The sequence below is a fragment of the Lepus europaeus genome, chromosome 5, assembly GCF_033115175.1.
Source record: "Lepus europaeus isolate LE1 chromosome 5, mLepTim1.pri, whole genome shotgun sequence".
NCBI lineage: Eukaryota > Metazoa > Chordata > Mammalia > Lagomorpha > Leporidae > Lepus > Lepus europaeus.
In genome coordinates this window covers 8,444,416-8,468,823 of record NC_084831.1, presented here as the reverse complement: position 1 = coordinate 8,468,823, position 24,408 = coordinate 8,444,416, and the positions used below count along the sequence as shown (strand labels likewise).

Genomic DNA, 24,408 nt, shown 5'->3' with positions numbered 1-24,408 from the left:
CTTTCCTTTAAAATGCCTTTAGTAATGGCATTCACTATCATCTTCAGATACATAAAAAGACAAGCAAAATGGAGAGATCAAGAATTACTTAGCTACAGCTGCTAATATAACAAATTTTATCAATGACTGCTTCTATTATTACTAAGCTATATGCTGAAGGCCACATATGGCAAATAAATAAAAGTATCTTTAAAATACACATAGCCAGGGCTGTGCTACTGTGGGTTAAGCCACCTCCTAGAGCACCAGTATCCAATAGGAGTGCCAATTTAAGTCCCGGCAGCTCCATTTTCAATCCGGCTCCCTGCTAATGACCTGGGAAAGCAGCAGAAGATGCCCCAAGTACTCGTGCCCCTGCACCCTTGCGGGAAACTCAGATGAAACTTCTGGCTCCTGGCTTCAGCCAGGCCCAATCTGGGCCATTGTAGCTATCTGGGGAGTAAACCAGCAAATGGAAGAACTCGATCTCTTGCTCTCTCTCTAACTGTGCCTTTCAAACAAATATATAAATCTTAAAACACACACACGCACACACATACACATAATAAAAAGCATATGGAAAAGCATTATCTAAATTACACCCATACCACTAAGAAGACGGCATGAATAATAGCATTAAAAATAAAAAAGCCCAAGCAACTCAGCAATCACTGGCTGTATCTGCCGACGGGGCAGCACTCACGGGAGAAAGTGAGCTCGGCGAGAGGAACGTCGCAGTCCATGCAGTCGTCGATGAAGCAGATGCACACGCTCTCAGCTTTGATTTCCACTCCAGAGAGTCGGGGGGCCGGTACAGCACCCAGGCCATCTCGGCCATTAGAGGCCACGGAGAGAGACTTCAGAGGCTCTGCATTCTTAAACAACCAACTTGCTGCCTTTTTCAATTGGCCTTAAAAAAAATTTTAAATGTGATCAGTTTCCATTAGCCTGGCAATTCATAGAGGAGATGGAAAAACCCAGTTTTATAGAGACCTCCTGGGAAGCCCAAGAAATCCTTGATTACAGAGGTATTCTTAAGTCTTAAAAAAAAAAAAAAAAAAGGTGAAAAAATCCTACGTGACGATAGGAGTCCTGCTTTTAGGGCAGCAGACAGCAGCCTTCTTTGTTGTACACCTGCCATTCAAGTTCACCAACACCTGTCAGGATCTGGCTCAGACTGCCCACAGGAAGCCACGCTTGCCCTACATGACCATCTGCTGCAGGAAGGAGAGGGTCCCAATTCTAGAGGCCACTCGGTACTCCCGCATTTAATCTTCACTACCCAGTTTTAAATACACAGATGCGCTGCTTAATTGTTTTCAAATTTCTTACTTTGGTATAGTCTGTCTTCTCAACCAACCACAAATTCCTTAAGAACGGAGAGCAGAACTGCATGTGCGTAACAGACAACTGCTAAATCACAGCTGCTTACCTATAAGCAGATTGCTAGAGCCCCCCCCCCCCAATAAAGGGCAAGAAAAGCAAAGCGACACTTGGAAATTACCAGAGAACATTCACACAGCAGTGGAAGCAGCTAAGGACATGTGCTCCCGACCCGGCTCTGCAGGTACTGGCTGCTGGACCAGGGCGAGTCACTTGTGTTTCTGCACCCCACAGTGCCCACAGAGAGGCTGACAGAGGAGGACATGCACTGCACAGGTGGAGCTCTCTGAGCAGAGGCCGGCGTGTGCAAAAGGCTCTATAAATATCTGGTTCTATCACTATCTCTATTATTGATAGAAGTAAGCATTTTTTTTTTTTTGACAGGCTGAGTGGACAGTGAGAGAGAGAGACAGAGAGAAAGGTCTTCCTTTGCCGTTGGTTCACCCCCCAATGGCCGCTGTGGCCAGTGCACCACGCTGATCCGAAGCCAGGAGCCAGATGCTTCTCCTGGTCTCCCATACGGGTGCAGGGCCCAAGCACTTGGGCCATCCTCCACTGCCTTCCTGGGCCACAGCAGAGAGTTGGCCTGGAAGAGGAGCAACCGGGACAGAATCCGGCACCCCGACCGGGACTAGAACCTGGTGTGCCGGCGCTGCAGGTGGAGGATTAGCCTACTGAGCCACGGTGCCAGCCAAAAGTAAGCTTTAATTACTAAAGAAATAAAACAAAGAAATCCAAAGGTTCTTAGAAAAATTTTTTTTATTTTTATTTATTTATTTGAGAGGTAGAGTTACAGACAGAGAGAGGGAGAGAAAAAGATCTCCCATCCACTGGTTCATTCCCCAAATGGCCGCAGCATCCAGAGCTAGGCCAATCTAAAGCCAGCAGCCAGGAGCTTCTTCAGGGTCTCCCATGTGGGTACAGGGGTCCAAGCATTTGGGCCATCTACCACTGCTTTCCCTGGGTCATAAGCAGAAAACTGGAAGAGGAGCAGCTGGTGCATAAACCGGCACCCAAATGGGCTGTTGGTGCCGCAGGCAGAGGCTTAGCCTAATGTGTCACAGCGCAGCCCCAGTAAAAAATGTTTAAATGTTAAAATATAGAAAGAGGAAAAAGTAAAGTTAATTAAGAGGTACAGGTTGAGTGTGTATATATATATATAAAGAGGTACACTGGGCAAAGTTTTTTTTAGAAGAAGCCTTGTCTAGTCCAGTCAATGGCATGAAAAATATATCTATACCTTTGTTCTAGTCTCTATAAAATTAGGTCTCTCTACCAGGGAATATTTAAAAGATAGAAAAAGGTCACATCAAAGACATGCTTACTATTGAATTGTGTATAATATTGCAAAAAAAAAGCGGAGCTGGCGATGTGGAGTAGTAGGCTAAGCCTCCACTTGTGGCGCTGGCATCCCTTATGGGTGCCTATTCGTGTCCCAGCTGCTCCTCTTCCGATCCAGCTCTCTGATATGGCCTGGGAAAGCATCAGCAGATGGCCCAAGTGTTTGGACCGTGCACCAGCGTGGGAGACCCAGAAGACGCTTCTGGCTCCTGGCTTCCGATCAGCCCAGCTGTGGCGTTGCAACCATTTGGGGAGTAAACAAGTGGATGTAAGATCTTTCTATCTCTCCCTCCCTCTGTCTCTAACTCTACCTCTCAAATAAATAAAATTTTTAAAGAAAAACAAGTGAAAGATAGCTAAATTAGAATATGTCCCGGGGCTGGCACTATGGCACAGGGGGTTAACGCCCTGGCCTGAAGTGCCGGTACCCCATATGGGCACCGGTTCAAGACCCAGCTGCTCCACTTCCGATCCAGATCTCTAATATGGCCTGGGAAAGCAGTAGAAGATGGCCCAAGTCCTTGGGCCCCTGCACCGGCATGGAAAACCCAGAAGAAGCTCCTGGCTCCCGTCTTTGGATCAGCGCAGTTCCGGCCATTGCAGCCAATTGGGGAGTGAACCATCGGAAGGAAGACCTCTGTCTGTCTGTCTCTCTCTCTCTCTGCCTCTCCTCTCTCTGTGTAACTCTGACTTTCAAATAAACAAAAAAAAAACTTTAAAAAATAGCAAATAAATAAATAAAAAATATGTCCTTAGAGTTAATGTAAAAAAAAATCAATGTTTATAAATAATTTTAATGATATAGGGAGATGCTGATAGAATATTAAGTAACTGTAACAAAATAATTCAATAAAATATTACTTAAAAGCCTGTAATACTGCATTTGCAATACAATCTACCAACATATAAAATAGATGTGCACATAAATGTGTGGCTATGCACAGCACACAGACACAGGGGGGAGAGGCGCACAGAAGTGCAAGGAAACACAGCCTTGGTGAGCTTCTACTTAAGAGAAACGGGGGTCCATGGGCAAGTAGGAAGGCACTGTGACACAGGAGAAAGAACGCAGGCTTAGTCAGGAAGACCTGCCTTCAAGCCCGTCTTAGGGCTCACTGAGAGGGGATTCACACAGGTTCACCTCACCTCACTGAGTAAGTTTCCCTACCTCCATGGGCTATGAAGATGCAACAGGAAAGCCCAGAGACAGGCTTATAGGGGCTGAGTGAGTGCATGAAGGGTTACCAGCAGCCCCGCCATGACACTCGAAGGGCCTTCTACATACGCACCAGCAGTCCGATTTACCTTGGGGGAGTCCGGGAGCAGAGGGAAACGACACATATTCTGAAAACAAACACTAGATCATGAAACCCTCGTTCAAATTACCTTGACACACCAACAGAGCTTTGCGACAGTCCTCCATGCTGAATCCCAGCTCCTGCAGTCTAGCCAGTTGTAACTCTAGGAAGTAATTTTATGGACATTAATCCACAGACTAACTTAAGAATAAAGAAAAGAAATTCAGAAACTGGCAACTAAAATACTTCATTTCTGTATGTAAAAGTGAGCTCATAATTGGAGGCTTCTATCAAGAGTAACCTAAAATTTTAAGTCTTTTCCCTATACTGACGATTTTTCAAAGCTTAAAACTCTTAGTATTATCCACGTAACTATGGAAGTTCTGAAAGAAACTGAAAGGAAAAATAGCATAGGCTACAGCAGTTCATTTAGGGTGCTTCGTTTGTTTTTAAATAAAAAAAAAAAGTCATACGTATGACTTACAAGTATACTTAACAGCATATAATTAGATTCTGAACAACTGTGCAAAAGGAAAATTTCAATGTTACAAAGAGGGTGGTCATTATAATGGAAGGCTGAGTGTGTTTTATTGTCAAACACTTACCCAAGACAGGATCTAAGCTATGTCTTGTCCCCGCTCTGATTTCTTCTCCAACTCGGGATGCCCCTGGGAGGTAACTGCTAACACAGTCTGATTCCAAGGCCACTGAGTCTGGTACTGCAGCATTAGCTTGCTCTGGGATGGATTTTGCAATGGCAAGAAACAGCTGAACATCATTATAGGAGAGTCTGATATCCAGGGCTTGTAACTGAATCTAACAAAACGTAAAAGGCGGCAAATTTTTAAGTGCATTTGGCTTTGCTCAAACACTTTAACAGATATACTTCCTATTTCAGGTGTTAAAAGTTCAACAGATACTAAATCAAATTTCTCATTTAGACGACTGCAAAGATCTTGAAATTAAGCACTAATAACCATAACGTGTGCCATCTCAGCTATGAGGGCAAATGGTCACACCACTGAAAACACGGAGCTAAGCTAACTGCTACAGCGCTTAGTAGGTCAGCAGGCATCTTCATGCAAGCTTATTAATCATTCACAGAAGGATCAAAGAATGGCTTGGGAGAAACAAGACCATATATCAGCAACACACTGTACTCTATTTTGTATGGCTATATTTAATTTTCTAAATCTAAAATCAACCAACCAAGGAACAAACTCTCTCTCTTCTTTATTTGAACACAGCTTTAAATGAGTCAACTTTGACACAAAGGAAAGTATTTTCTGAAATCCAGCGTTCCTCAGAGATTAGCGACACAGCCACTGGCAGAGGAACGCGTCACAGACCTCACGCCAGGGCACTGTGAACGGACAGCCACTGGCGGAGGAACGCGTCACAGACCTCACGCCAGGCCACTGTGAACTGACAGCCACTGGCGGAGGAACGCGTCACAGACCTCACGCCAGGGCACTGTGAACGGACAGCCACTGGCGGAGGAACGCGTCACAGACCTCACGCCAGGCCACTGTGAACGGACAGCCACTGGCGGAGGAACGCGTCACAGACCTCACGCCAGGGCACTGTGAACGGACAGCCACTGGCGGAGGAACGCGTCACAGACCTCACGCCAGGCCACTGTGAACGGACAGCCACTGGCGGAGGAACGCGTCACAGACCCCACGCCAGGCCACTGTGAACGGACAGCCACTGGCGGAGGAACGCGTCACAGACCTCACGCCAGGCCACTGTGAACGGAATGCCTGGCTGTGGTGCTCCAGTCATTTACTTTATATCTGCCCAGGAGGTACCACTAAGACTGAAAATCAGATGGCTTTTCTCTCTTTTTTCAATCTGTATGGTTCAAACAGACTATTCCCCTTCTACCAAAGCATTAGAACACCAAGTTAGCCTTCCCTTGCTTGGCTTCACCCTCTGAGCCTCCCCACCTGCCTGCAGCACTCTCTGGCCTGGTCAAACCGCCTGTTTCCACGTGGACTTTGCTTTGTAACGTGAAACGCTCTTCCTCGTCCACTCTGCCAACTCACATGCCGCCCTTCCTCCCAAACTCACCAAACCTTGAGCTCATTCACAATAAATATCCCTGCACACTTTGAGTTCTGCTTCCTGTAAACTTTTACAGAACTTCAGTGTAACACCAGACATTTAGAAGGTCTTGCATCCTCCCCAAAACCGCAAGCTCTCCTAGGACAGAGACAATACCGAATCTCTTTGGCACTGCTATAGTAACTAAAATGCCGCCAGCTCAGTGCAAGGGAAGCCTGCAGGGGAAGGTGTTGGAGACTCCGTCATTACCTCCAAGACAGGTGGGAAATCTTCACTGTTGAACGCATCCATCAGTCCTGAGCTATTCTGATAAGAAGAGTTCCCCACCAGCTCCACCTGAATTTGTACTGGATCAACAATTGAAAGAGCTGTATCATGCTCATTCCCAAGTCGGCATGAAAATACCTAGAGAATGAAATGCAGTGTGGCAGGGATTAATGTCAGCCCAGAACAAACTACCTCAGAAGCGATCAGCCCTGTGTTATCACAAGACCCATAACCAGTAGCCAGAGCACGCACAGGGGTACACCCTGAGAAAAAAACAGTTCAACAATTCATCCCGAGAGGCTTAAAGATCCCACACCCTTCCACCCAACAATCCTACTTCTCTTTAGGAACTAGCCTAAGAAAATACTGCAAAATACAGAAAATTTCACTGAAGCATTACTAATAATTAAAAAGAAAAAATTAAGAGGAGGTGGGTTTCGACACAGCAGTGGAGACGCTGTGCGGGACCCGCACATTCCACCCGGGAGTACGCAGGCGGCAGTGCTGGCTTCCTCCCAATCCCAGGGTCCTCTAGTAATACACACCCTGGGAGGAGCAGGTGATGACGACTCAAGTACTTGGATCCCTGCCACTCATGGGGAGCTCCTGGATCCTGAACTAAGCCTGGCCCAGTCTGAGCTGCTGCACACATTTAGGGGATGAACCAGTAAATGGGAGCTATCTCTCTTTCTCACTCTTTTAAGTCAATAAAATAACTAAAAAATATTTAATTAAAAAAACGAAGCACAAAAAAGGAATTCATGTCTATTCAAAGGAACATTTGTAGCCATTTAAAAAATGACAGTTACAAAGATCATACGAAGTGAAAGAAGATAGTTACAACACAGATACTATAAAAATACAGCCCAATCCACATACTATTACTTAATGCCTTTTCTTTTTTTTAAGAAAACAAACATCAAAATGTCAATAGAAATTATCTATGTGTAGGACAGGGGATTTTCTCTTCCCTTAATTGAAAATAAATACATGAATTATTGAAGCTGGGTGATAGGTACCTAGATGTTCGAAATAGTCTATAATAAAATGCTAAAAAAATTTGTGGGGAGAGAAAAGGAGGGAGGACTCCCATTCTAGAACCAAATTATTTTGTGTGCATAAAAGAATACAGAGAGGGGCTGGCACTGTGGTGTAGCGAGTAAAGCAGCTGCCTGCAGTGTCAGTATCCCATATATCACGGGTTTGAGTCCCGGCTGCTCCATTTCCAATCCAGTTCTCTGCTGTGGCCTGGGAAGGCAGTAGAGGAAGGCCCAGGTTCTTGGGCCTCCACACCCATGTGGAAGACCTGAAGGAAACTCCTGGCTCCTGGCTTCGGATCGGCCCAGCTCCGGCCGTTGCAGTCATCTCGGAGTGAACCAGCAGATGCAAGACCGACCTCTCTCTTTCTCTCTCTGCCTCTGCAACTCTGTCTTTCAAATAAATAAATAAATCTCTAAAAACATTAAAAAAGAATACAGAGAAAAAAGGAGGTAGCATTCATTCCAGGCCCTTTTGTCCCTTTCCCTTCCCCTTTCAGGGCATTTCCTAACACAACTGAAACATACATGACTCCAAGGTCTTTTGCCATAGTCAAAATTAACTCATACTTTATCAGTTCTCCCCGCAGTGACGTGACAAGGAGGTGTTAAAACTAAGAGTCAGCCGTGCTACCTAAAGAACAACAGAGAGGAGCTTCCGAGAATCTCACATTTCGCATGTAGCTTTGCTGAGACTTTGGAGCAGAAAAGTTTCATTTTCCTTCAAGGACTTCTGCTATACAACACCCAGTTGTACCTGACAGTTCGTTAATCAATCACAAAGATTTCCCATTCAAAGGTGGTACAGCGGTGGTTTGGAAAGCAGACTGAACTCCAATTCATGAGCAACTCACATCACACCGGTAAACCCTTCCTCTCACACTGAGCCCTCTTTATAGGAGAGAAACAAGTGGCCAAGAAGTGAACTGTGGAGGCAGCATTGCAGGGCAGTGGGTGAGGCTGCAGCCTGCGGTGCTGGCCCCCTATCGAGTGCCTGGGCAGGCAGCGGATGACAGCTCAAGTTCTTGGGCAAGAGAGCACACGTGGGAGACCCAAATGGAAGTGAATGGAAGATCTCTCTCCCTCTTCACTCCCCTCCTAACTCTGCCTTTCAAATAAATAAATAAATGTGGTTTTCCTAAAAAGTGAAATACGAAATCTCTACAGGTTTTATTCAGTTATATTTGACACCTGCCCCCCTCAAAAAATACTGCTGATGGTGAAAGGGAGTTTTATTCATGCAACCCCTAAGCATCACCTCTGGAAAGAAGAGGGCATAAAAAGTTCAATGGTAAAGGGAAAGGAACCCTGACCAAATATTCTCACATTATAACAAGAGGAATGTCAGCTGAGATCAGTGAATTAAGAACATCTGATACAAACAAGAATCTGCCACATTTTCCCTCTGTCTCCACAATTATGGCATAGAAAGAGACAGCAGGTTTTGCTTAATATTGTAGATGAAATTTCCAACTACAAAGGCTGCTCCAGTGCAAATTATCTCCATGAGACTACACCGGAGCCCAGAGCACCACCAGGGGAGATGCCCTCTTGGGATATACATGAACCTCTAGAGCTGCCCTTTTACAGGTCAGACAGTCCTAAATGTTAGATAATACATGAAATCCTTAACACCTTCTAGAAACAGATTTCCATTACCCAAAAGTCCTAGCTCTTCACAGGATAGTCCTCAATGTGGGGAACGGGATCCAAGGGAGAGAGGGCCCACTGCCGCATCTCTACACACCTGCCGTGAACTAGTCCCGCAGAACTAGAAGCCCCAACACGGGGCCTAACAGGGTTACAGGGACAAGAAGAGAACAGAAGTGTGTAAGAGGTAAAGTTCCTCCACAGATTTATAGACTAACACTGAGGACTGAATTCACACATTAGAATAATTCAGTAATTTCAGAAGACAATGGACAGGAGAAAAAGGCAACAGCCCTCCAACCCGTGAACTCTTTCCCCTCACGAGAAAGTCTGTGTGGTGAAATTCTCGTCCAGATGCTCTTCTCTGAGCCAAACATGTGGTACTGTGATCAGCTCTCAGAATTCTTACCTCGATGCCAAACAAACTGCCTGAAAAGGGGCGATCAACAAACCGTGGCTTATAGGTGAGCACCGTGGTGCCTTTCAGAATGATGGCGTTGGTATCGAAGCAGGACACATCTTCAACGACCACAAACTCTGTGCCTGGAATGCAAGCAACACCAATCAACCCAAAGTTAGCTTTCTCTCTGCAGCATCTATTTTTAAGCTGGAGAGAAATATTGCATCCAGTCCTCCTAGAAGGCCTAACAGACACTCAGAAGCCCAAGAAATCATCCTCTCTCCAAGTAACAACGTAGTTCAAAGCCCTGGGAAGTAGACTCAGACACTACAGCTGGTCAGGCAGCATAAGGCACTGGACTGCACCTATGTAGCTGTTCAAGTTGTTTACAAAGAATGTCCATCAGTTCAAGGTTGAGATTTTGGGGCCAGCGGCAGTTTCCTGCACTTATTCACACATGGCAAGTTCACTCTGCTGTATACGGTGCTTTCATAAAATAAAAAAATCATCCATAAAGCAAGCAAAGCAAGCATTTCTTTTTTTTTTTAATTTTTATTTTATTTATTTTTATTTATTTATTTTTTTTTTGACAGGCAGAGTGGACAGTGAGAGAGAGAGACAGAGAGAAAGGTCTTCCTTTTTCTGTTCGTTCACCCCCCAATGGCCGCTGCGGCCGGCGCACTGCGCTGATCCAAAGGCAGGAGCCAAGTGCTTCTCCTGGTCTCCCATGTGGGTGCACGGTCCAAGCACTTGGGCCATCCTCCACTGCACTCCCTGGCCACAGCAGAGAGCTGGACTAGAAGAGGAGCAACCAGGATAGAATCCGGCGCCTCGACCGGGACTAGAAACCGGTGTGCCGGCGCCACAGGCGGAGGATTAGCCTAGTGAGCCGTGGCACCAGCCTACAAGCATTTCTAACTTTGTCTATTTAAAATGCGCAGAAGATGGCCCAAGTGCTTGGGCCCCTGCACCCACATGGGAGACCCGGAAGAAGCTCCTGGCTACGGATCAGCGCAGCTCCAGCAGCTGCAGCCATCTGGAGAGTGAACCAGTGGATGGAAGACCTCTCTCTCTCTCTCTCTCTCTCTGCCTCTCCTTCTCTCTCTGTGCAACTCTTTCAAATAAATAAATAAATCTTTAAAAAAAGTGAAATAAAACACACTGTGCTAATAAGGCTCATCAAAACCACTGAGAAACACATAGGGGAAAACACAGCAATAAATAAAGAGACACATGTAGACGCACTATAGGAGCTCACTAGTTAACAAAAGCAATAGTATGTCCGTCTGTAAAGGGAAATATTCCCTTGGTAAAGAAAATAACAATCTTCTCACTGATTCACCTTCAAAACTGAGATTTTCACATACCACATCTGCTTAGATTCAGTTAAGACCCATCTGTCAGGGCCCTAAAGATCAATCAGAAAATCAATGCCAGACTTCACACTGGGGTAAAGACCTGTGTCCAGGCAGGTGCTTAGCCAAGCATACGGACTAGGCAGGTAGAGGAGAGGGACAAGGCAGCTTCCACCTAAAAATCAAGGCCAGAACCCTGATTATTTTTGGTCTGTGAAAGATGTAAATGTATATGTGCTCATGTGAAAAAATGAAAAGCAATAGAGAAATCATCCAGGAAGACTGCTACTGAGCCTAACACCAAAACTTAGAACCAGTGAATTGTACCTACATATATTCACCTGTTACATTAACCTTGACCTCCAGGTGCCTTTCACTGGACACAGGAAGGGATGACCGCTTGGTAACTACTCCACTCTTCACGGTTTTGGGAACTACAGCAGATTCACTGCTACAATGCCGGTGGCGAGGAGTAACATTTTCTTTCTTAATATCACTGGGAGTGTGGAGAAAATCATGGACTAACAGGAGCCAATCAAATATGAGAAACACACGAAGATTGTTGAGAACTACTGTAAAACAGGAGGAATCCTTGGTAGATCTACAAAAAAGAAGATAAAACAGGACAAAGAAACATGACGTTTTCATGATCTACAAATGTATTACTCATTTTTGGCAGATGTCTTCCAGTATTTTCTAAACTGACAGCTTCAAGTATCAATAAACTCTCCACACTGGTTTAATAACATATTCAGTATATGCTCCCCAAAGGGTAATCATATTTTTCTAATCAAGAAGGAATTGCTATGAGAAAACAATTCAGAGCAGCTCAGTGGTTCTCAGCCAGGGTAATTCTGCTCTCCTGGAGTCATTAGGCAATATCTGGAGACATTTTTATTATCACATGGAGGGGGCTGCTGCTGGCAGTTAACAGAGGCCATCCCACAATAAACAGATGCTAACCATCCCACAGTAAACGGGACAGCCCCACAACAGTGGCAGGCTGAGTATCCCTAACCTGCAAGTCCAAAATCCACACTATCTGAGCACCAACACAACACCCGAATAGTTTCAGATTTTGGAGTTTTTGGATTACGGATGCTTCATCAATAAAGTCTATGCAAATATCCCAAACTCTGAAAAAAATCTCCAATCTGAAGTGCATAAGGGATACTTGCCTATAGTGTTGAAGCTGAGAGATTCTGGTCTAGTAGAAAGTGAGCAGACTGTAGAGTCAGAACCCAGACTTAAATACTGTCCCTTACAGGCTGTGTCAGCTTGGTTAAGTCACCTATATCCTCTCAGTCTGCTTCCTCACTTATTTTTAAGATTTATTGAACTACTTGAAACACAGAGTTACAAGACAGAGAGGGATAAGCAGAGGCAGAGGCAGACACAGAGATCGTCCAACTGTGGCTCACTCCCCAAATGGCTGCAATGGCTGGAGCTGAGCTGGTCCAAAGCCAGGAGCTAGGAGTTTTTCCCGTGTCTCCCATGCAGGTGCAGGGGCCCAAACACTTGGCCATCTTCCACTGCTTTCCCAGGCCATAGCAGAGAGCTGGATGGGAAGTGGAGCAACCAGGACTAGAACCAGTGCCCATATGGGATGCCAGCACTGCAGATGGCAGCTTTGCCCACTACACCACAATGCTGGCCCCTGCTTCCTCACTTACAAGAGGAAGAATATTAATATCCTAAGAGAGGGGGCTGGCACTGTGGTTTAGTGGGCTAAAGACTACAGCTACAGTGCCAGCATCCCATATGGGCACCAGTTCTAGTCCGGGCTTCTCCTCTTCTGATTCCAGTTCTCCGCTATGGCCCGGGAAAGCAGTAGAAGTCCTTGGGCGCTTGCACCCACATGGGAGACCCAGAAGTTGCTCCTGGCTCCTGGCTTCAGATAGGCCAAGCTCCAGCTATTGTGACCATTTGGGGAGTGAACCAGCAGATGGGAGACCTTTCTCTCTGTCTCTCCTTTTCTCTGTCAAATAAATAAAATAAAATCTAAAAAAAAAAAAAAAAAAATCCTGAGAGAATGCTCCAAGCACAGAACAGGTGTTTGATAAATAACTTCTTTATAAACACTAAGTTTACAAACTAATACTAGATGGTTTCTCCAAAAGAAACTAATGGAAGAGCTTAGATCTTTTTGTCTGAAAAGGACAAAGAAGGTGGCATTTACCATGAATCCATCCATCAAGCAGCCTAGATGTAGAACTGAGGTGGAGTTTTGTAGACCTCATTACCCCAAATTTCTTATCTGAAGTAAAAACCCAAAGACTCCAGGCCTGGCCTGAATCCATGGAGTAGCCAGGAGTTGTTCCAGGTCTCTCTAGTGAGCAGAGGTGTAGGACAGAAGAAGCACGGGCTAGCAATCCTTCTAGAGCATCTTCTGTGTTAAACTTGGTTCTGCAAGCCCAGAGGATGCACTCTGGGGCCCCAGGTACCATGTGTACGCAGCTCCACGCCCTAGAAGGGGCTCTGATTTGGGGAAGGCTGATGTGAAAATACTCCTTGGCTGGTTTCTCGAAGTCCCCCACTTCTCCCAAACCTGGCTCACTGCCTCTAGCAAAAGGGCAGCATGCTACATGTCTCCTTCTCACAGACGTAGCATTTTTCACAGAAACACTCTATCCTTTTGTAATGCAGAAAAAATGTTGCCCTCAGTAAAATTTTTCCACCCCATTTTGAACACAGATTGTCAGAGCTCTGCACTAACTGGAAAGTCAGAGTGTGTCAGATCCCTTTTCTGGAAAATATGTCAAGCCTTTAAACACTGTGAAGTGATTTATATTTGACATGCAAAATCCCAACAGAAGAGCAATTCTTCTTGAGACACGGAAAGTGTTCAGAAGTTCCAATCAAGAGAATGAACATTTTACTCCTCTCACTAACAATGGTATTTCTGTTAGCAAGAGCCAAGGTAAGACTATTATTTGACTCCAAGAAATTATAAACCTTTGGAACATAAACAGAAATATATTTCAAGGCTTTTTATGTATTTTAAACATGTTAAATGAGACAAGTAGCTGGTGGTTTAACAAGCAATATCAGTAAATATCAAGCAAACCTAAAGAGCAGTTATTTCCTCAGATGAACCAGATGTATGCAAGCCTCCTGTTCAAATAAAGATTTTGAAACAAAAGAACTTCAGAACACAGCCACCTTGTCCTCTGTCATCAGCCTAGTGATCAGGAAAGCAGTGGCCTGCAGACTGTTAGAAAGGACGTGGGCTTTGACGTCAGAGACCAAGGTCTGAATCCAGATTACTGGACTTTCTAGCTGCGTGACCTTCTAGAGCTGACTTAACCCTTCTCCAAGCTTCTACCTCTGCCTCTATTAAGTCAAGACAAAGTCACCCTCCTTGCAGACTTACGAGGATTAAAATGACAAGTAGATAAAGCACCCAACTCATGGTAGAGCCCAAAAGGAGGCAACTAGCATTCCTACTACTGAATCTCTGTTAAAAGTTCACACGAAAGTCTAAAAGCCTCCCTTCCTAGACTTCCTAAAGGCATACTGAGAGACCAGGACCTCATCAGCCCCTCCCCAACCCCCTAAAAAAATCCTGCACCCTGAGGAACACTAAACAGCACGCTGAAATGTCAGGCACTCAGAAACATATAAATACAGAATAATCCTCACAATTATTTTAGCCTTATTTTTGACTAACCATGAAGCTTTTTCCAGCCTTTCTTACTTAGTAGTTTATATTTATAACATATCTCGTGACATTAAGAACTAACAGAATGAAACTGACATTAGTTCCAGAGTTGTCCTTTTGGGATTTTCCTTGAAGGATTTCTTTATCTCAGAATTAATATTTCAGGTTTCAGGTCTGTGCTCATTTGGTCATAAAATCTCACTGGAGCAAAGCTGCATGAGCAGTAATAGTAATAGCTACCATCTTTGCCGAGCAACACGCCAGAAATATGTAAACTATGACAGCCGTGCTGGAGGCAGGTATAGTTTTCTGGAAGAGGACATTAAGGCCCAAAGGCTAACCCGTTTGTCCTGAGACTCAGCGCAGCGGGAAACTCAAGGTGCTGAGGTCATGCTTGTCTGATTCCGAAACACTCACTCTTTCCATGCACCAGGTTCTTCTCATAACACATGTAAGGAAAAACAATCTACTTCAAAAAGGTAAAAATTCTTTATACGTGGAGAAGTGAGTCAATGAGACTTGAGTAGAAAAACAGATGTAACTCAAATCAAAACCACTTTCCCATTATTTGCATAGACCAAAAATCTTTCTCTGACGTCAAAGCCCACGTCCTTTCTAACAGTCTGCAGGCCACTGCTTTCCTGATCACTAAGCTGATGACAGAGGACAAGGTGGCTGTGTTCTGAAGTCCTTTTGTTTCAAAATCTTTACTTGAACAGGAGGCTTGCATACATCTGAGGAAATAACTGCTCTTTAGGTTTGCTTGATATTTACTGATATTGCTTGTTAAACCACCAGCTACTTGTCTAAATGTTTAAAATATATAAAGAGCCTGAAAGATATAACGTCTTCCTTCTCCAAGTCACTTTACAAATTAGAATAGGCTACAGCTTCTAGTGAGGTAGACTGTAAGAATCTGGTTTAATTCTAACCTTTAGTTTTAAAGGCAACAGAGACATCTTTTGGTCAATAAATGAAACTGCAAAGTTATAGGAATTAGATGTTAATAAAGAGTAGACTGTACTAATGAGCCAGTATTTATTTACTTTTTAGTGACTTTGTGGTGCTTTGATGTTCTAAAGCCAACATACACTTGGGCCCACTGGCCACAAAAGGAAATGTCTCCATAAAGAAAGGCAAAGTCAAGTTCTGGCCCTACTACCTGAAATGCAGTTCGATCTGAATGGATCCTTGCGTAGTGCTGCTGTTCTTGGAAGGCTGAAAGATGCAGTTGAAAACATTTGTTGTGCCAGGGCTCGTCTTTTGCCCAGCATAGCGGGTATCAAAAGCCATCATGGAATGGGAAACCAAGTTGATAGACTTAGTTTGGTTGGAAAAACTCTCATAAAGCAGTTTGCATTTCTTGAAGTCAAATCTAAAAAGGAGAGAATAAGCAAGATGTTAAACGTAACTCTTCCATTTCACAAAATCACGAAAGCTCAAGGTAACAGGAGAAACACAGATCACAAATATATTTAACTTGTATGAAGGAGATTAAATTTCTTTCTTTTTTTTTTTTTTAACAGATAGAGTTAGACAGTAAGAGAGAGACAGAGAGAAAGGTCTTCCTTCCGTTGGTTCACCCCTGAAACGGCTGCCACAGCCGGTGCGCTGCACCAATCTGAAGCCAGGAGCCAGGTGCTTCCTCCTGGTCTCCCATGTGGGTGCAGGCACCCAAGCACTTGGGCCATCCTCCACTGCCTTCCTGGGCCACAGCAGAGAGCTGGACTGGAAGAGGAGCAGCCGGGACTAGAACCCAGTGCCCATATGGGATGCCAGCACCGCAGGCAGAGGATTAACCAAATGAGCCACAGCGCCGGCCCTAGGAGATTAACTTTCATTCTGAGATCTTGTGTTGAATTTGTTTACAGATCCCCTCAAAATGGATTCAGGGGTATGGCGCCTTAGATCTTACTTTTCCAATTCCATAGAGATCGATCTTCATAGGAACATTATGAGGAAGCCATATGACACATTTATTAGGTTCCTTTCTTTTTTCTTTTCTTTTTTTTTTTTTTGACAGGCAGAGTGGACAATGAGAGAGAGGGACAGAGAGAAAGTCTTCCTTTGCCGTTGATTCACCCTCCAATGGCCGCCGTGGCCGGCACACCACGCTGATCCGAAGCCAGGAGCCAGGTGCTTCTCCTGGTCTCCCATGGGGTGCAGGGCCCAAGCACTTGGGCCATCCTCCACTGCACTCCCAGGCCACAGCAGAGAGCTGGCCTGGAAGAGGAGCAGCCAGGACAGCATCTGGCGCCCCAACCGGGACTAGAACCCGGTGTGCCAGCGCTGCAGGCGGAGGATTAGCCTATTGAGCCGCGGTGCCGGCTTTTATTAGGTTCTTAATTCACCATCATCGCTGTCTCCCTTCCCAAGTCTGGGAAGTCTGCACATTTGTGATGATCCCCAAGGGATCCTTTCAGAACTGCATCTGCCCGGAGACTCTCTCTAGTCTACCTGAGTTTCTACAGAAGACCACTAAGCTCCCTAGAAACAATGAGAACACATAAATTCTCTACAGAGAAACAATTCAACTGATCCATCAACAAGAAATGAATCTAAAACTGCATACATTTAAGATTAGAGCCAGCTGGGGCCAGCGTTGGGGCACAGAGGCTTAAGCTGCCACCTGTGATGCCATCTTCTCATATAGGTGCAGGTTCAAGTCTGGGCTGCTCCACTTCTAATCCATCTCCCTGTTAATGGCCTGGGAAAAGCAGCAAAGGATGGTCCAAGCACTTGGGCTCCTGCACCCATGTGGGAGACCTGGATGAAGCTCCTGGCTTCAGATTGGCCCAGCTCTTGCCATTGTAGCCATTTGGGGAGTAAGCCAGCAGATTGAAGATATCCCTCTCTCTCTTTTCCTCTCTCTCTCTCTCTTTCTCCCCCTAATTCTGCCTTTCAAATAAAATAAAATAAATCTTTAAAAAAAAGAGACAGCTGCAATAAGCAAATCATAATTACTGTTTCATTGTAAGAATGTACATCCAGAATTATTCCATATTAAGAAAAACTAAAGTGGCCAGTGCCGTGGCGCAGTAGGTTAATCTTCCGCCTATAGCACCAGCATCCCATATGGGGGCCGGTACTAGTCCCAGATGCTCGTCTTCCAATCCAGCTCTCTGCTGTGGCCTGGGAAAGCAGTAGAAGATGACCCAAGTACTTGGGCCCCACGTGGGAGACCCAGAAGAGGCACCTGGCTCCTGGCTTCGGATTGGCTCAAATCCGGCCGTTGCGGCCATTTGGGGAGTGAACCAACAGATGGAAGATCTTTCTGTTTCTCCCTCTGTCTGTAACTCTACCTTTCAAATAAGGGTGGGAGGGAGGGAGACTAAAGGCATGGCCAACCATTAAAAATCAAATTGCTGCCGGCGCCGTGGCTCAACAGGTTAATCCTCCACCTAGTGGCGCCGGCACACCAGGTTCTAGTCCTGGTCGGGGTGCCGGATTCTGTCCCGGTTGCCCCTCTTCCAGGCCAGCTCTCTGTTGTGGTCTGGGAGTGCAGTGGAGGATAGCCCAAGTGCTTGGGCCATGCACCCCATGGGAGACTAGGAGAAGCACTTGGCTCCTGCCATCGAATCAGCGTGGTACGCCGGCCAAAGCGCGCCAGCAGTGGTGGCCATTGGAGGGTGAACCAACGGCAAAGGAAGACCTTTCTCTCTGTCTCTCTCTCTCTCACTGTCCACTCTGCCTGTCAAAAATTTAAAAAAAAAAAAAAATCAAATTGCTAGCTTGAGGCAAGTGTTTGGGCGGTGGTTAAGATGCCTCTGGGGTTCCTGCACCTGCGGCAGTGTCCGGGTTGAAGTCTACCTCCTCTTCTGATTCTGGCTCCTGCTAATGCACACCCTGGGAGCTCATGTTTTCATTTTCACAAGCTTGACCCTCTCATGGCAGATGTTCATGGAAAAAAACAAACTAGAAGACAGAATGTTCTGGCAGGGAAATTACTAGCCTTGAAGTGTTTTCAAATACTGAATCATTTTCCCAACCATCGGATCTCACGCTACTCAGAGACTTCACCTAGAAAATAAGAGTACTGGGCCGGCCTCGTGGCACAGCAGGTAAAGTCGCCGTCTGTGATGCCGGGATGCCAGCCTCGTGGCACAGCAGGTAAAGTTGCCATCTGTGATGCTGGATGCCGGCCTTGTGGCACAGCAGGTAAAGTCGCCATCTGTGATGCCGGGATCCCATATGAGTGCCAGTTCAAGTCCCAACTGCTCCACTTCAGATCCAGTTCCCCGCTAATGCACCTGGGAAAGCCGTGGAAGATCGCCCAAGTCCTTGGACCCTGTCATCCACATGGGAGACGCAGAAGAAGCTCCTGAAGAAGCACCATGAGTGACGATAGCAACGATCATGCGGCATGGCGGAGAAAGACATCAGCACTGTGTGAAGTCTCTGGTATCTGGGGGCTGTCTGTGACTACAGCATAAGCTGACCTACCTTGGTTAACAGAGCAACCAATTTAATTTCTAATTAATTAATTAATTTGCTTATTTGGTTTTGGGAGAAAGAGACACACAGAAAAGGAGCTCTCATTTGCTGATTTACTCCCCCAGATGCCTACAATGGCTGCTGGAGCTAAGAATGCAATCCAGTAGGAGACAGGAACCCAGGAACTTGAGCATCACCTGCTGTCTCCCAGAGTTCACATTAGCAGGAAGCAAGAGTCAGGTATCAAACCCAGGCAGTCCGACACGGGAAGTGCTATCTTAACTGGTAGGCTGCCCTGAATTTAAACTATCATAAAGTGTTGTGTAGAGCCACCAAAAAGCACCCTGAAAGCCACATTCTGCTGTGAACCACACTGTTTTGCCCTATGCAAATGAAAATATGTGTATTACTTGCAGTCATTATCAGCAATAAGACAACATGATGAAAGCCATACCTGGCTAGGGATCCGGCACTCTCCTTCCCTTTTGGATCTTTAAGCTCCAGGCTTACATTTACCATATCAATGAGGAAGCACATGCAAGTGTACACTTCTCCGCTGAGAACAGTCTGTAAGAGGAAAACGCGAATCAACAGAGTGGATGATGTTAATCTGAAAATGGGTCAATATGTCAAGAAATCTGATTGGCTGGTTCTGCCTTCTTTTTCCAGGTGATTTTGAGGAATATATGCATAGGGTAACCATCAGCTGAGACTATGAGAGTTACAGAAGAACATACGGTCTCACTCACATGAATTCTTGGATCTTGTAAGTCATAAGGCCGCATAAATTCCTCTATGGGCTCTCCAAGGTTGTTTTCTAATAAGCCACGGATCAGCTTGTATTTATACAAATCCAGGGAGCAGTGGACTGAGGAGAGATTGCCATGGATAGATATGTCTGGTACAGTATGACTTATTTCTCTATGAAAAAGAACAGAGGTCACTTTGACAAACAATTCACTAACTTAACATTGACACAGCTTACCTCCAAATACAACAACAGCCATCTATACTTTCAACCCATCTATACTTTCAACCAATTAAATTCCAACTTCCAATGACAAAAACTTCTTTTAGCTCCAAATTTAGCAAATTGGTATGACTATCATGTTTCAACTATAAAAAGCCTCTTTTCTCTCAAAATACACATTTAGAAAATCCTCAAATCTAACATGAGCTAGCTAACTAATCTATTATAAGGAAAATCTCATGGGACTGCAAAATAGCTTAAACTTTACAGTTGGAAAAGCAATAAAGAAGAGATGTCAAGCTCTGTTTAACTCTTCACATTCAGTAGTAATTTATAAAGGAAGAAACCGATGGTTCCAACTGAGCCCAGATGTCACTTTGGTAGAAACTGAATAGGTGACTCATTTCAGTTGGGCAGGCAGAAGAAAGCTGAACATGCTCAGGGTCAGGGGATCAAAACACCTCATTCCAACACGAAGGGGCTTCCTATAGCCTCCTACGGTGACATGGGCATCATGGATTCGACAGACACTGTGCTCAGAGTCTGCAAAGGGGAGGGTTACGATCTGGAATGGAAAAGGAATATAAACAATCACACCGTCTATACAGAGAAACCTACATACAACAGAATGTTAAAGACCAATGATGTAACCAGTAAAGGGAAACTGGACAGGATTATCAGGTGCCTACCAGGCTCCTGCTTCTGTGGCGTTAGAAGCTGACAGGACACCTTGTGCTCAGCATCACCTCCTAGCTGGGCTAACAGACTATAATTATCCACACATAAACACTGTTGGGAGTCGGGAAAGTTTAGATAAGCAGAATAGCAGAGCTCATTTTTTTTTTTCTGGAAAGCATTGCCTCAAAAGAAAACAAAGTGTTCAATTTCTAAATACTGAAGCTCTTCTTAATACTGCTAAGCCAGTAAAACCAAATACAGCCCATGCCAACCATAACTGAACACCAGCCAGGCAGCACTTGAATAACAAGAAAGAGCGAAACACAAACATCCCAGTGAGAACAGCTACATTGTATCATTAATCCAGAGAGAAACAAAAAAAAGTGACATTAAATGATTTGTCCAAACCTGAAAACTATGAAAGGGGCGCTGCCAGAACAGGCTCAAAATCACACTGCACAGTTAGTGGGGCTGCTTTTCAAAACGCTACAAATGAAAATGTCCACCACTCTACAGCCACAGTCATTGCTCCCTGGAGTTGAGATGCAAAAATGCTCTTGCCTTCTCCATGATCGGCGCCCCAGACTGAAAGTGATCACCACTGGCACCAGCAGTGCCCAGTCCACGTACCTGGGCAAGTGAGCTGGTTAAAGACACACCTGGATGTCAGCCCTGAGAGTCAGATCCTGCTGGTCTCAGGTAACATCTAGCAATGTCCACCCCCTCCCCCCAAGAAATTTCCCAGGCACACAGAGAACTCAAGACAACTGAAGCTCTGAACCACAGAATACTATCCCACATTCTGAGACCAACCACAGGGTCAGCTCTTCAGTCTTTCAGTCACTTAATGGAGTCAAAACAGCAGAACTGCATCTAACAGTCACACTGATTCTGGGTCAGCACACAATGGAACACATAATCCGAACGCCCACCTCTTCCACAAGACTCTGCATGCCATCACACCCCTCACCACCCAAATCCATGCTCAGTCTGCCTCTGCCTCTTTGTTTCGCAGGCACCTGTAACCTTATCACACAATTACAACACTGACTCAACACTAAACTAGAATCAGCTACTCACCTTCCTGTATTACCCAACAAAACAGGCTCCTTACAGGCAGAAGGTTTGTCTTTAATCACAGTAGCTCTGCCCTCATTTCTACCACACAGCAATAAACACTTCTTACATAGATGAAGAAACAAATAAATACCTATACCCTTTCTGATTTTTTTTCTATAAAAGATTTATTTGTCTATCTGAAAGGCAGAGATACAGAGAGAGAGGATAGAGAAAGACTTCTTCTATCCACGGGTTCACTCCCTAAATGGCTGCAACAGCAGAGCTGGGCCAGGCCGAAGCGAGGAGCCTGGAGCTTCTTCTGGGTCTCCCACGTAGGTGCAGGGGCCCAAGGACTTGGGCCACCTTCACTGCTTTCCCAGGCCATAGCAGAGAGCTAGATCAAAAGTGGCACCCATATGGGATGCCAGCACTGTAGACAGACGCTTAACCTTCTTTGCCACAGCACCAGTCCCCTGATTCACTTTTTTTAAAATTTATTTTATTTATTTCAAAGACAGAGTTACATAGAGAGGTAGAGCCAGAGAGAGAGGTCTTCCATCTGCTGGTTCATTCCCCAAATGGCAACAGTAGCCAGAGCTGAACGGATCTGAAGCCAGGAGCCAGGAATTTCTTCCAGGTCTCCCACATGGGTGCAGGAGCCCAAGCACTAGGACCATCTTCCACAGCTTTCCCAGGCCACAGCAGAGAGCTGGATTGGAAATGGAGCAGCTGGGACTTGAACCGGTGCCCATATGGGATGCCAGCGCTTACAACAGTTAGTAGCTGTAAAACACTCACTTGTCTAAATTCCTTTCCACCTGCAGTTTCAGCCTACAAGGCTCAGTTAAGAGGCTCCCTCCTGTCTGCCGCACGGAGTAGGAGGGGAAGACGAGATCTCCACCGCTGGCCTCTGAGGGCTTGGAGTACTCCCGTGGATGTCGCTCTGCTGCAAAGATGTCCATGTCCTGCAGATCCACAACAATGCAGTCCAGCAGGCAGACGTGGTCTTCTAGAAAGATCCAAGGAAAGAGAGATAATAAAGAAGAGGAATACCAAAAAGGATTTGCCCTGAACAAAATTTTGAAGACGAAATATGTTCATTGTGTCTTTGAAAAATATGTAGAACTGCCTGCCTCCCCGTGCTATTCACTACTCAAGAAACTGACTGTCCAGGTCTATACCACGGTACCCAGGCCTCCCCATGCAAAGCTCCGTGTGCTCATCCTCCACGCTAGGCCTCCTATTCTGAAACACTAACTGGGGCTAAAGAGTTTATAAAAAAAAAAATGATTTAACCTGAAATTCTTCCCTAGAGACAATTCTACCCAAAGGTTTACAAACTTTTCCCAGGAGATAAATGCTTTTTTCAAACAAATAATATGTGTAACCATTTCCATCATCACTGATCAAATCCAAACCACCTTCATTCTTGCCTGGACCATCATAAACAACTCTCAACATACCTACATAATTCCATCCTGGTCCTCACAAAACCACTCTCCCCACAAAATACCTGAGTAATCCTTAAAAAAATAAATTGACCATAACATTCCCTTCCTTTATGCACTTTAATGGCCATGTTTAATCCAAAATTCTTTTTGTAGAACCCTGTCAAATCCCTACCAGGGCCTGAATAAGCCTGCCGCCTGCTTTTCCAATCTCATCTCAAGCCACTCTCCCACTTGCTCAGTAAGTCCCAGGATTTCAGATCTTTTCTCTCATCGGGACCCTAATGCCAAGCTCTTTGCTCCTAGATGGCCTTACCAGTGACGTCATCCTCCCATCACAATCTAATTGGGTTCTCCTTTGTCATCCTTCCCATAATAACATTTATTATAACCTATCAATATTTATATGGTTATTTAAGTCTTTCTCATTAGCCTCTAAGGACCACCACAGCAGGAACCATATCTTACAGCATGTTATATATACCATAGAACAAAGTATTATAATACCTGGCGTGAAGTGGGGACTAAATAAGTTACTTTTGATTAGCTGATGTCATTGATGAGTATGTAAAATATGTGGAAATGAGCTGACCTGGCAGAAGGAAGTAAGAAACAGGAATAAAATAGGTTTCAGAGATTCCCTAGAGTTCTGTCATGGAATCCTGGGAATGTATGGAAACAATGTGAAAACCACTGTCCTAATCCAAGGCGATGCAGCACAAGTAGGGGAATTTCAGAGACAAACAGCGAATCAGGAGAAGAGATATTCCGAATCATTTCTTACAGGTGTCCACCTGTATGTACAGCCGGCCTTGTTCCTGATCACCACACTCGCTGACACACACGACCTTGATGGAGGAGCCCATGCGTGCACTCCTCCATGCTACCTGTGTCACTGTCAGAGTTCAACCGGCGATGTCACACAGGTTAAGAAATAGATTCCAGAGGCAGACTGCTGAAATTTACTGCCTATGTAACCTTGAGCAAGTTAAGTTATTCAATCTTTCTAAGCCTTTGGCCCTTCATCTACAAACTAGATAAAACAGATAAAGATAAAACCTTACAGGGGTGTTTTGAGGGTGACATAATGTAAATAATGTGCTACAGCGTGTGGCACATTGCAGATGTTCAGTAACGACGACTACGACGACGATGATCCTATTTAATCATCAACATAACTGCCAAGCGCTCTCCTGTCACCTCTAGGACGGCAGAGTGCTGCAGGGAGGAGGCATCCTGAGGTCCAACAAGACTCTGCGGCTCCCTCAGCTGGTGTCCCACATCTCAGAGTCCAGTCACACCAGCCTGACCTTCGTAGCTCAGCACATTCTGCCTCCCTCCCTAGCTCCTCAGAGCAGCACCTCACTTGTTCCACACACTC

General features: G+C 45.2%; 1 protein-coding gene across 4 annotated transcripts in view; it reads right to left on the bottom strand.

Annotated features, from left to right (window-relative positions):
* Window positions 1-24,408, bottom strand: part of VPS13D (vacuolar protein sorting 13 homolog D) — a 275,909-nt gene that overhangs the window by 176,251 nt on the left and 75,250 nt on the right. For 3 of the 4 annotated variants that reach the window (XM_062190461.1, XM_062190458.1, XM_062190459.1), the window contains exons 27-36: window positions 22,378-22,588; window positions 19,622-19,793; window positions 19,327-19,439; window positions 15,601-15,813; window positions 11,119-11,378; window positions 9,432-9,565; window positions 6,318-6,473; window positions 4,607-4,817; window positions 4,090-4,164; window positions 683-889 (exon numbers count right to left, since the gene is read on the bottom strand). In XM_062190461.1, the coding sequence (XP_062046445.1) occupies window positions 683-889; window positions 4,090-4,164; window positions 4,607-4,817; window positions 6,318-6,473; window positions 9,432-9,565; window positions 11,119-11,378; window positions 15,601-15,813; window positions 19,327-19,439; window positions 19,622-19,793; window positions 22,378-22,588 (1,752 nt within the window). The remainder of the gene's footprint in view (window positions 1-682; window positions 890-4,089; window positions 4,165-4,606; window positions 4,818-6,317; window positions 6,474-9,431; window positions 9,566-11,118; window positions 11,379-15,600; window positions 15,814-19,326; window positions 19,440-19,621; window positions 19,794-22,377; window positions 22,589-24,408) is intronic. The other variant, XM_062190460.1, reaches the window with a different exon arrangement.